This window comes from Zalophus californianus, chromosome 7 (genome assembly GCF_009762305.2).
Source record: "Zalophus californianus isolate mZalCal1 chromosome 7, mZalCal1.pri.v2, whole genome shotgun sequence".
Taxonomy (NCBI): Eukaryota; Metazoa; Chordata; class Mammalia; order Carnivora; family Otariidae; genus Zalophus; species Zalophus californianus.
In genome coordinates, this window is record NC_045601.1 from 115,744,845 (window position 1) to 115,756,907 (window position 12,063).

The 12,063-nt window shown below is 48.2% G+C and overlaps 1 protein-coding gene across 2 annotated transcripts in view; it reads left to right on the forward strand.

Annotated features, from left to right (window-relative positions):
• The window catches only part of ILRUN (inflammation and lipid regulator with UBA-like and NBR1-like domains), a 91,522-nt gene extending 79,685 nt beyond the window's left edge, over positions 1–11,837 (forward strand). Inside the window, exons 5-6 of one of the 2 annotated variants that reach the window (XR_003521346.2) lie at positions 3,341–3,547; positions 8,591–11,837. Coding sequence is in view for 1 of the 2 variants with exons in the window: in XM_027601556.2 (XP_027457357.1) it covers positions 8,591–8,626 (36 nt within the window). In the remaining variant the exon portion in view is untranslated. The remainder of the gene's footprint in view (positions 1–3,340; positions 3,548–8,590) is intronic. The other variant, XM_027601556.2, reaches the window with a different exon arrangement.
• Positions 11,838–12,063: the final 226 nt, after the last annotated feature.

A 12,063-nucleotide genomic window follows, 5' to 3' on the forward strand; every position in this document is an offset into this window, starting at 1 on the left:
ATGGATTATATCTAATGCTGAGACTGGCTGCAGTCCACTGAGTGTAGAGCAGGGTTTCTCAGCCAAAGTCCTAAGACTATTTAGGCCAGGTATGTCTTGAGGCAAGGAGTTGGGGGTGTCTAAATGCATCATAAGATGTTTAGCAGCATTCCTGGCCTTTACCCAGTACATGGCATAGTACCATACAACCCCAAGTGTAACAACCAAAAATATCTCCAGACATTGTCCACCGTCCCCTGGGCAGGGAGATGACAAACCATTGGTGTAGGCAGAGAAGAGGTCCAAAGACTGGACTGGGCTTCATACTGTCTGTCTAACATGTAAACAAACCACTTCATGTTATTCAAAGCACATTTGCTGTACTTATTCTCAATTCATAACAGTCTCATGACTACTGTAGTTACAGTCTTCATTTGACAAAATGATACGGAAGTCGTAAGTGACTTGCTCACATTCACATAGCAAATTGGGGGTGGAGCATGGGCTGGAACTCAGGGACCCAGTGTGAGTCCAGTCTTCTTCTAGACCACACTCTGATGAGGTTTGCTGGCAGAAGCAAAGTCTGTTGGTTGTTCCCTAAAGGTAGTTTATACACCTAGTGTCAGGTTGTAGAGACTTCCTCATTCATCTTTAAGAGCTCCAGAAGAATTTGTGACCAGGGAGGAAGCAGTGCAGAACGGAGGAACCTGCCCCGTTCGCTGGCCGATTAGTACGTTCTGTACCAGAAGGGGATTGTCAGGAAACTCTGGCTTAATGATATTACCATGACTCTCTTTTGAAAACCCAGAGGAGCCAGGAAAGTCCTCCCAGCCTTGCTGGTGTTTGCATTGGCATGGGTCGTGTGTACGTTTTAAAAATAAATTAAGCAAACACTATGAGCCTTAGAAAATGTCTTTTGTTGTTTGTAACATTACTGTCTGACTGAGAATAAAAAGTATCTCCAGGAACTCTCCCTTTTGTACCTCAACAGCTTCAAAGCTGTTCAGCTCCATTTTATTTGCTTTGGGGCTCTGAGCATTGTTTTAGACTGGCCTGATGGTGGGCAGTCCTGTAGCTGAAACACAGCCGGTGTTCCCAGGATTGCCAGAATATTTTATTTTAGTTGTAAGGGTGCGTTTTCTTTTCTAGGCTCTGAACTTCGCCTTTTAATATCTGATGGAAGTTGTGAAAGTTGGACTAGTGAAATTACAGGTTCAAACACATAAATTCAGAAGTGTGAGAATTTGTAGAGATGCTCAGGTTTCAAATAACTTGTTCTCAGCGAAGTCCGCTGTAACCGTGTCCTAGCAGAACAGGTGCAAAATGTGAGGTTACGAGCTGTTGGACCTCAAGGAGAAAACATGGGCTTCCTTAGAGCTCAGCTGCAAGGGAGACTTTTTCGAAAGCTGTGGACACATCCACTTGCAAAGCTTGAGGGTCTTGGGCTTTTTGCTGTGATTTCATGGCCCAAAGGGGCCAATTTAAACTGTTTGCTTTATACAGAGATAGCTTTGAGATTACTGAGTTAGTGAGAGAGGCCTTCCTAGGTGCTCAACCCATGCTAATCCTTATCTTCAAAGAATTTACTGTCTGATTACATACATGTGACCAGCTCATAGGAAAGACTAACAGCCAGTAAAGAAGGAGTATATTGAGTTCCAGTTGACTTTTAAGTAAGTGTTCATATGAATTTGGAGGACGGAAAAGGCAGTGGTACCTTGGTAGATGATAAGCTCAAACTAAATTGGAGGGAAGAGGAACTCCACGTAGGAAAAGCCCAGAGGCATCCACAGGCAGGGTGGGTTCACGGGACACTGGCCAGCCTAGCTACGGAGTGCCGTGTACTTCAAGAGGGTGGAGCAAATTTTGAAGGAAGACCTTTGAAAGCCAAGCAAAGGAGAGCCAATGTTTAATGTTCAAGGAAGCAGAGTGACCATACTCTTGAGCAGGGTAGTGGCGAGATGAAAGCAAATATGGCTGCATAAGACCAAGGAGAGTCCATTTCTTCTCCTACCTCCATCAGCCAGACGTTTGGGGGGTGGGGAATTCTGTGAATTAATTGTAAGAGAGGAGAGAGAACACAATAGCTTGTAAAGAAGGGGTAATTGATGGAAGGTGACAGGAGTTTGGATGGAAATTCTAAGAGGAAGTGGGACCAGCAGCCTCACCCAGTGCTTCAGCAGAACCCCCCCAGTACAGCCAGCGCCAGTGGTGACAGGGCTAGGAGCTTGGATAAGCTGCTCTCCTTTTGGGTAACCTCCCCAGGGAGACTCTTATCAGGTCTTTCTTCCTTTTTAGGAAGTTCCTCTACCCCGGGGCAATGACCATGAGAGAGCTCTGTGTGCCAGCCTCCCACCTGGATTCTAGCACACTTCCTATTACATGGGATTTGGGAGCTAGAATTTCAAATTGCAAGTAACTTTTTCTGAAGTCTTTACTGAAAGGGAAAGTCCAGCCCAGGCAGTATCCTTCATCTCTTTGTTGTAGAGCTTTAAATAATATGTTTTCATTCACAGTGATGTTTGAGTTTTATTCTTTATGGTGATTTTCTTGATTTGCCACGGGGTAGGTGAATGGTCTGCGAGTTGCCTTTGGCCATGGGGAGCTCTGGATGGCTGGGAGGAAGACTGGAGGGAGGATGGAAAGATGGATGATGAAGGGAGGGGATGAGGGCGGCATGATAAAGGATTGGAGGGATGGGTAGAGGGAGGATGGATGGATAAATGACAAGGTCCCCAGCAGGACTGTAGAAGTTAGTTAGGAGCAAGAGAAAAACTATGTTACAGAGGTACGTATAAAAAAATGGTTTTGCAGGGCTTTTTAAAAAATAAATTCATCACACTTTATGACTGAGTCAAGCTTTTGAGCAGTTTTGGCACAGGCAGAAAGAAGACTGTGAACGGAGCCTGCCCCATGATCGGCCCTCATGCATAAAAATAAGACTTCTTTTCTTTCCTTTGGCTGGTTCTCATACTCATCCTCAGCCAGTGCATCAAATGTATCTTTGAAATTTGGAGGACTGTCCCATGACAGTGGCTTGAACACCAGTGTGAAAGCATCTGCCGCAGTTCCTGTCCCACTAACGTGGCCGTTGCTCTTTCAGTAGGAAGCCTTGAGCCGGTGGCAGCCACGGAGGGAAGGGTCCCGGTTTGCATCTTCTTGAGACCGTCCTCCTTGCCCTGCCCCCTGGGACTCCAGTAGAGACTTGATTTTATTTCTAATTAATGAGAGACTAACAGGACTGTTGAGGGCTTGGGCAGTCGAGCCAGCCGTGTGAGCAATGCCCCACCAGCCCGTGTTTGCAGTACAGGATCAGGACAGAACTTAGTACTAAAGCCTGTATTCTTCTCTCCGCATTCAGTGAACTTAGTGCTGCGAAAGGAGCACTAGACAGACGCAGCGCTGACCAGGACTGGCCCAGGAAGTGAGGAGGAGGAGGGCCCGGCGGTGTTACCTGATGCTGCCATCAGTGTGCACCTGGAGAGCCCTGCCACGCACGCTCCTTTGTGTTAACGTGTGTGAACCTTTTTATTTATTTAAATCACAAATAAAAGCAAAATAAAGACAGGTATGTGAAAATCTCCATGTTGTGGTGCTTTATCTAAAACAACTAGATTTCAGATAGAAAAAGCATACCTCAAAAAGCCTTTGTAAGACAGTCTTGTTTCAATAGGCTTTTCAGCCTTCTTTTTTCCCCCTGGAATGTTAAATGTGAAAAAACAGATGGCTCACCAGGGCAGAGTAGCTCACCGTCATTCACTCATTCGTGTTACTAATACTTGAGGCTTACTGTATGCAAGGCATAAAGAATTGGCAGAAGCAGGTTCCACCTTCTCCAAGGGCAGTTTGCTCTCCTGATAGCCCTGCACTTCGTGCTGTTGAAATTGATGAAGAAACTTTTAAAAAATATTCTAGCTGAAACCGAACTAGTGTCCAGTCCAGTCTTTTTAGTACTTTAGCCTGCGGTTAGTGTTTTCTCTGAGTGACAATTTTTAGTACTCTTTTGGAAAAATTACTTTGATTTCTGTATAATTTTAGGAGAACTTTTGCAGGTGCACACTCACATGAGATCAGTGATAACCAAATCACTGGCTGGTCCCCAGGGGCAACTATAAACTATTGCAAAAAATCAGAGAGAGATTATTTTTGAGTTTGCTTGAGAACAGAATCACAAGTACTGGATCTTAAATTGTCTTTTTTAAAGAGATTGTGGTGAATGGGACTGAGCTTATATTTATGTTTATAAATGTTGTCTTTAAAAATATTTTAAAATATTTGAGAATATTAGCCAAATTATGGCTCTCAGTCATTTTCCCATCGTGGAAGCGCATTTCAGGACCCGGCCCAACTACTGTGATGTTTCGGCCGGCTCGAGGCCGGGGTCTTTTTCCCAGACACCAAGGAACAGAGAGGCACCTCTGTCTTAGCTGTTGGATATGGCACTTCTGTGCTGTAGGAGGGCTTACCTGCCCTGTAGCCAAGTAGAACTTAGGTCCCAGGGCTCATCACTACTACAGCTGTTGAGTGAAAAACTTAAGGAAGGCTGAGCATAGAGGCGACACCTGAATCCCCGTGGACCTAAAGGCTATCTCTCCTTTGCCAGGAACACTTTCTTGTTCCCTAGCAGATGTAGTCTTTTTTTTTTTTTTTAAGATTTTGTTTATTTGTCAGAGAGAGAGAAAGAGAGCATAAGCTTAGGCAGAGGGAGAAGCAGTCTCCCTGCTGAGCAAGGAGCCTGATGTGGGACTCAGTCCCAGGATCAACCTGGGATCATGATCCAAGCTGAAGGCAGACGCTTAACTGACTAAGCCACCCAGGTGTCCCAGATGTAGCCTTTGAAAGCCTTGAAAACTGTGCAACTCAGGTAGGCCCTGGGGAACTGGCCTTTAGACCTAGAATCAGATATAGGACTTCTTTTCAGGGTTTGATTATTCATACCCTCTGTTAGCATGGATAAATCCAGCCTTGCTGCCAGTCCCTAGGTGGAGAGAAGTGATTCCTCACAGAGAGCAGCACGTAGCCTTCTGCATCAGACTCCTGAGCTTTGCAATCATGCCGATCGCCTCAATTTTCACTTGAGCCAGTTTAATTCAGGGCTCTGTGGTAACTACCATCTGATGCTTTCCTTATTAGAAGAGGCACAACTGTTATAGGAGAAGTGTCAAGTGATGCCAGATTAGTTAAAATACTTGGCATTTGCTTTTCCTGTGGATGGAGGTTGAAGAGTTCCTAGGCCCCAGAAGAGAATGGACACTATCTCTATTGCCAAACCCTGCTTTTAGGCTGGGGTTAGAGACATTAGCCACCAGAACCTGTTACACTGGGTCTTGGAACTCCAGTGGAATCTGAAGTGTGGATGGGCCTCCCATTTCCAATATACCTCCATCCTACTGTTAGGAAAGGCACGTCCTGCTTGGCCTCCTGCCATAGGACACCCTAGACAAGCTGTTCTTGGAATCTCTGCCAGGCTTTTCCTCCACCACAGGTATTGCATTGCCTGTGTTCTGTGATCCATTTGTGACACCTATAATCCTGCATGTGGGGAGTCTAGATGATAAAGTGGTTTTGAAATAGAATTGGCTCCCTCTCCCTTCCTCGAAGTGATGGTAGTTAATTTGGTGGGGTGGAGTGGGTGGGAAGAGGGTTTATTCTCAAGCCACCTTTCTGCACCAGTAAAACATCAACAACTTCCAACATGCCATTCTCTGGGTGAAAGGGACTTAGGTAGCATTTTTCCCCCAAAAGGCACAGAACCTCAGCCACTAAGAGGGTCAACAAATCCATAATCTAAGCTAGTTAAGTACCTCACTGAATGTCCGAGGGCCAGGGCACTCACGTGGAAATCTGAAAATGCTCATCATGCCTTTGTTCCTCTCTCTGCCAGTTGCATTGGACCCATTTTATTTATCTGTAAAATGGAAATGTGCAATAGCTCCTTGGCAAAGTCACAAACTCCCTTCACCAAGCATTCTAGATAAGTCAAAAGGCTATTAACTTGCATTATAAAGGCCCATGTGAAGTGTGTGGAGCTTTGGTCTGGAAAACAGTTAAATTTAGGGGAAAATATTTCATAGAAAACAAATGCTGTTTGTTTTTCGGGTTTTCTTTAGTCTGTGCATTTTTTTTTCCTGCACAGGGACCTTTTGAGCATTGTATTGGTTCCAACTCTTGTGGGAATTCTAGGCCTTTATTGTTTCCTTGGATTGTTCCAGATGAACAAATGCTGGGAAGTACTGAGCACAGCTTGTTTTAAGTTTCCATACTTTCTGCTTCTGGTGTGTGTGAGCTCCGACCAGGCCCTGCAGGATGGAGACTGAGAGCCCTTCGCTCCCCTAGCCCACCCTTGTTAATCAGGTGGTACATGGCCGCTGAGATGGTCCCAGCCTCATCTTGTGTGCTGGAGGCGTAGTTCGCTTGAGGGCTGGCAGACACGTGGCCATTTTAAACACCACTGTTCTTAGCAGTTCTGTGCCCTTGTGTGGGTTCCCTCTCTGAGTTTGGAGATCTTGGCTTGTCTCAGTGGATCTTTGTGAGAATTACAGAGAATATGTTAAAGTGCCCCAACAGCACCTGGCGTGTAGTTGATGCTGCGTCCACGTTGGCCTGCCCCTCCTCCGATTCAGCCAGTCAGGATTTTGTGTTCAGTGATAACCACCAAGCAGCTAGAGACATACTTCTGGTGTTTTGAGGCTTTATGTGGGGGAGGAAGAAAAGCAAAAGCGATTTCAATGCCTTCCCCTGAAAACACTATAGAAACTTTAATCTCCTGTTACCTTTTCTTGGCAGCTTTGATCTCTGGCCTAGGCATGACCAAAGGGCATTCTTTCTTGGAGTCCTGTTTTTCAGCCTTCTGAGCCAGGCACTGTGTATTGACTCCTAGAACTTTAAATCCTGAGAAGATTTAGAGAGGAACCTGAGCTCTTCTCAGGGGAAGGGACCTTACTCAAGGTCACTTGGTGAGCTGGTGCAAAGCTGGGAGTAGAACCCAGATCCCCTCCCAGTTCTCCATCTACGTCCCGCTGCAGTGGAAACAGGGAGGGTCTTGCATCTCTAGCCTGACCACCTCCAGGGAGCCCTGCCTCTCCTGGGACCCGGGAACCTAGGAGGCTGTGACCAGATGGATGGCATGACCCCCAGACACTTGTGTCCCCCAGGCCTAAGCGGCTATTTTAAAACTTGGTTTTGGAAGGGCCAATATTCCTGTGACTCAGAGATGTCTGACACTCCAGGTAGTAGTCTGGGAAACACTTTTCCTCTTTTAGTTTTTAATTCAGCAAACATTTATTGGGTACCTGTTGGGCCAGGCATCATGCTAGATGCTGGAGAGATGGAAGCAAACAAAACAAAGTCATACTTAAAAGGATTCTAATCACTGGCGACCCTGCAACAAGCACTATTTTTCCCTCCACAAAGAAATGTCTTTTTTTTTTTTCTTAAGACAGTCAAATTCTGACTGCCCATATCCCATCAAGCTAATGGAAAATTTCATCTCACTCATTCTTGTGCCTTTTCACTCCTAATTGTGCCTGGATTCAGGATTCTTAATGTAGTTGTCAAGCATCAGGAAATGCCTCCGGGTCATTTGTTATGGTTATGGCTGAGGCACCTGCTCTTGGTACCCGTTTGGTCCTTTTGGTCCAAGAGCCTCGCTGCTTTTAGGCCACTCTAGGGTATAGGACCCCAGGGAGGCTGGTCACCAGTTAACTTTTGCCCTCCTAGGTCTTGGCATTGGCTGGGTCTTTCCAAGGAGCACACTCCGGGGGGAGGGTGGGAAGGTGGAGGGAGGCATAGGTCATTCTCCAGCAAGTTCATGCCACTGATTTTGGTGTTGGCACATCTTGGTGTCTCATTCTGAACATAAGGGAAAAGTGAGACTATGAAGCCTTTTCCACCCAGGCAAGCAGCACCAAAAATACCTTTGGGAATTGAGAATAAACCTTATCACATGGCAGGGGAGAGGCAATGTGGGAGGAAAAAAATCAGACTTGGGTTTGAACCTTGGCTCTGCCTTTTCCTACCCATGTCACCTGGAGCAGATCTTTTAGTCTCTGCAGTCAGATGGGCATGAGTTAACTGAGTGTGGGAATCCTGGCTATGGGCTGAGGTTTAAAGACAATGTATACAAAGCTCCTGGTACCATGCCTGTTACCTAGGCGCTCAGTAGACAGTTGCTGTTGCTGCTGCAGTCTTGTTGTTGGTAGAAGGGTCATTAGCCAGAAGTAGCCTACATCTGAGGTTAAGGTGCAGAAAATGGTGGACAGGGATCTTTAGCAGAGAGGTTGAGACCTTGTGGTCCAGCAGGAAGGCAGGCTTTGTGACCCGGGTGGAGGAAGGTTGGTGCTGATTGAGGCAGCAGTTGAAAGATGAGGTCTACCGCCCCCCACTGCCTTCCCTCTCTCCGGATGATGTGATGCAGTGGGAACACTTAGCGACTGGCAGTGCTGAGAGTTGGCCTCTTGAGGTTTTGCAGGGCAAGGACAACCCTCAGGCTTTGTCTGTGCCATGGGGCTTCCTTCTGGCTCACTGGGGACCATAGATTCTTTGACTTGGTTTGATTGTCACGTTGTACCTGCTTTGTTTACCATCACTGACTGTGTTCACTCTCTTCCAGGGGCTCCACGGGCCTTACCCCTTCGGCCAGTCTTAAACGGGCATCGGCAAGAAGAAAAATTAACAAAAGACAGAAGGCCTGACTTTGGGGTGGGGGGGAGGGCAGGGGGTTCCTCTGGATTGCAGACCACACCGCATGGACCCCTGGCTCTGACCCCCCCTCCCCCATCCTGGAAGAAGAGGAAGAAGCAGAACTAGTTTTGAGTAAACTCAGTATGCATGTGTGAATGCTGAATCGCGGAATGGTGTTGAGGCTACTAAGAAGAAACCCATGCAGCCGCCTTGGGTTTTGTTTATTAGGCGTCAGTCTAACAAGTCATTAGGTCACTCGGGAAGGAAAAAAAAGTTTCAAATGGGGGAAAAAAAGCCATCTTTTTAAACAAAAATTATTTTGCCTACAGACAGGTTGTAGTTTTGAGCACATGTTAATTTTTTCCCCCTTTCCTCACTTTTTTTTTTCTTTAGGTAAGGGATAACGTACCCTTTCTAGAATAGCTGCTTGCTCTGGAAGCGATTCAGGTTACAAGCTGGAGTGGCATGTTTGGGGACTCTGCGGGTCCGTGCCACAGGAGGACATCTCCTGCGCCACCCGACTCCAGCAGTCTCTGACCCCGTTTGTTTTTAATGGCATCGGCCAATGAGTTATCATTCTTTTCCTCTTCTTTTCTCTTTAATCTTCTGTTGACTTACACCTTTGACATTTGTATCCGTCAACCCCTGTGGCTTGTTACCATCAGAACCTCTCTGAAGACCAAACTTCCCTGTGTGGCCAGCAGAGGAAGCCTTGAAGACAGATCTCGGGCAACATGGGAGTTTCTAAGGCCGAGAGGTGTCCTTCTGCACACACTTATAACAACTCAAATTGCTTTTCTTCCATGTTTCTCTTGGCAGAGAGAGATGCCATCACGCTTACTACTCTTTTGGATTCTTCATACACAGCGGCTCCCCATTCACTCTGGGAACAGTGCCTCTGTGCTGCGTACATGTGTGTGCCACGTGCACACACACACGGGTGTTGATGCAGCTCACCAGCAAAGTGTGCAGCAGGCAGGTGGAAAGGTGTCCAGGCTTCTCTGTTGTGACACAACTCCCTTCCTTGTGTTTCCCTCCCATTGTCCTTTGTGGTATTTTCACAGCCTGTTAGTGGAGGCTGAGCTGTTAAGATATGGAAATATAGCCCCAAGCAGGGAGTTGGCCATGGGGAGGGGCCACAGTTACTGACTGTGATTTTGGAGACCACAGTTCGATGAAACGAGAGCACCCCCACCCTGAGCAGGATGCTTGGCTAGTGGGAGGTGGTGGGCGAGGGGCAGCCCAGCCAGAGCAGAGGCTACTTGGCTGGCTGCCCACTTGGGCAGGTGGCCCCACTGGAATCCTATGGATTCCAAGCAGGTTGAGCTGTGGACCTCTCCATGGGAAGCTTGAACCAGGCTAGAACAGCTGTCTGCCAAAGATACAAGAATATGCAAAGTCCCTCTTCTCTTTCCTTCTCACCTCCCCCTCCTTCCCTTGAGTCTTGGCTGGTTTGATAGCCGCGGATGTGGATCTAGGGTGCGGTTGCAGGGTTACCTGCCTATTAACCGCATCCCCACCCACCTCGGGGGTGTGAGATAAGCTGGGAGACCAGGTGATGAGCGGCTGCAGGGGGTCATAGAGCCTGGGTGTGGGTGAGGGTCTGCCTGCCCGTCTGTCTCTTTCTGGGTGTCCAAGCTCCAGAAATGTGTGCTCTTTGTTCCTCCTTGTCCTCTTTTGAGACTATTGTTTTCTAAAGCTTGATTGTGGGAGAAAAGCTTGTATGAAATTCCTCCTTCACCTCCCCACCTCCCCAAAAATAAAAGGCAGGAAACCCTTTGGTCTACTGGAGAAGCTCTGGGGGAGGATGGAGCCAACCTGCTGAGAAGGTCTGGCAGCTGGGTCTGGGGCTAGCCTAAGGCTCACACAGGAGCGGCCGTTTGCAGTGCTTTCAAGTGCCCCAGTCCTGAGCAGAGCAGAGGGGCGTCCCTGGTGGGTGCCCAGGCCGTCACTGGCCCAAGCCAGGGGCTCACCATGACTTTTTGTCTGAGGGCCCTGTTGGGCCCAGCTTGCCACTACTGTTGGTGCCAACCTCCTGGGACCCTGCCACCCTGGAGCCCACACACGCCCAGCCCTCCAAATAGCACATCTCCAGCTGCCGCTGGCAGGATCGTGGGAGGCTTTACATGGCCTGGTTTCCTGGCCCCCTCATCTGCCGCACACCTGGTGTCCCTTCCCCATTTCCCAGGAGGGGGTGCTTTCATAGGTCACCGTTAGTGGGTCTGGTCCTGCCAGAGGCATCCTGCTCTTCCCCTCGGCTTGTAGGCAAGGTGACTGTCCCAAGCACATTGACTCACCTCCCAAGAGCAAACCATTTCTGTGTGCATCACTGGAGAGGCAAGCTCCTTGCAGAGAGCCAGAGCAAGCACAAGCCGCGCGGTAGGAGTTGGGATTCCACGGCTCCCCCAGGACCAGGGGGGCACCAGTCCCATTCATTCTGTCTCCTCTCACTGGTTTGAGTTCTGAGCAGTGCCTAGAGCCCCTCTCCTCCCCTGCCTAGTGTGGTGGTAGAAGTGACCCTTTCAGCCCCAGAAGGCAGGCTGCCTCTAGGCAGGACCACCAGTATCCAGCACCCATGAGAGGAGGCAGACGGCACCCTTAGGGGCCTGAGCCCAGCGAGGGAGGCAGAGGGGCTCAGGCCTGGGAAGAACCTAGCGTGTGCATGGAGTGAGGTGTGTGTGGATGTGTGTACGCGTGCATGCCTTTTTTTTTTCCTTTTTGTCATGGAGGCAGTTGAATTCGGGGTATTTTTCTACAAGAAACAGCCTTCTCTCCCCCAGTAAGGATTGGCTGTAACCTTAAGCTCATCATAGAACCTCACCAAGACAGCTCGTGTGGCTTGGGGGTGGCCAAGATGGGATCCCCAAATTCAGTCGGAGCCCCAGCAGGAGAGGATGGTGGGGTTGCTAGGGCTCAGAAATGCAAGCTGATTCCCCCACCCCACCCTGCCTTGCCTTTCCTTCATTTCCTTGAGTGAATGCTGGAGCAGCTGTGGCTGCCCCCTCCACCTGGACAGTGGTGTGTAGCGAGCAAGCTGGGTGGGTGTTTGTGGTGGGGCCTCATGGTGCCTGGGAGGAGATGAAGATGGGGAGGTTTTTCCTTACTGTATAAATGAATATTTGTATGATTAAATTAACACACACACACACACACACACACACCAAAAAAAAAACCTATTTTCATGTGTGTCAGTGAGTTTTATTGTGCCATCAAGCACCCTGTGTATCTGCTTGCCCCCACAGTGACTCTGTGATGTGCACTTTTTGGTTCCTGGGTCTTCCTTTTGCAAATGGGAAAACTGAGACCCTGGGTTTGATTATGTTTGGGAAATTCGCCCTGGGGTTATCATTAGATCTGCCCTTCCTGGCTTCAGTGACCAAAAAGGGGAGGAAATAATTTCCA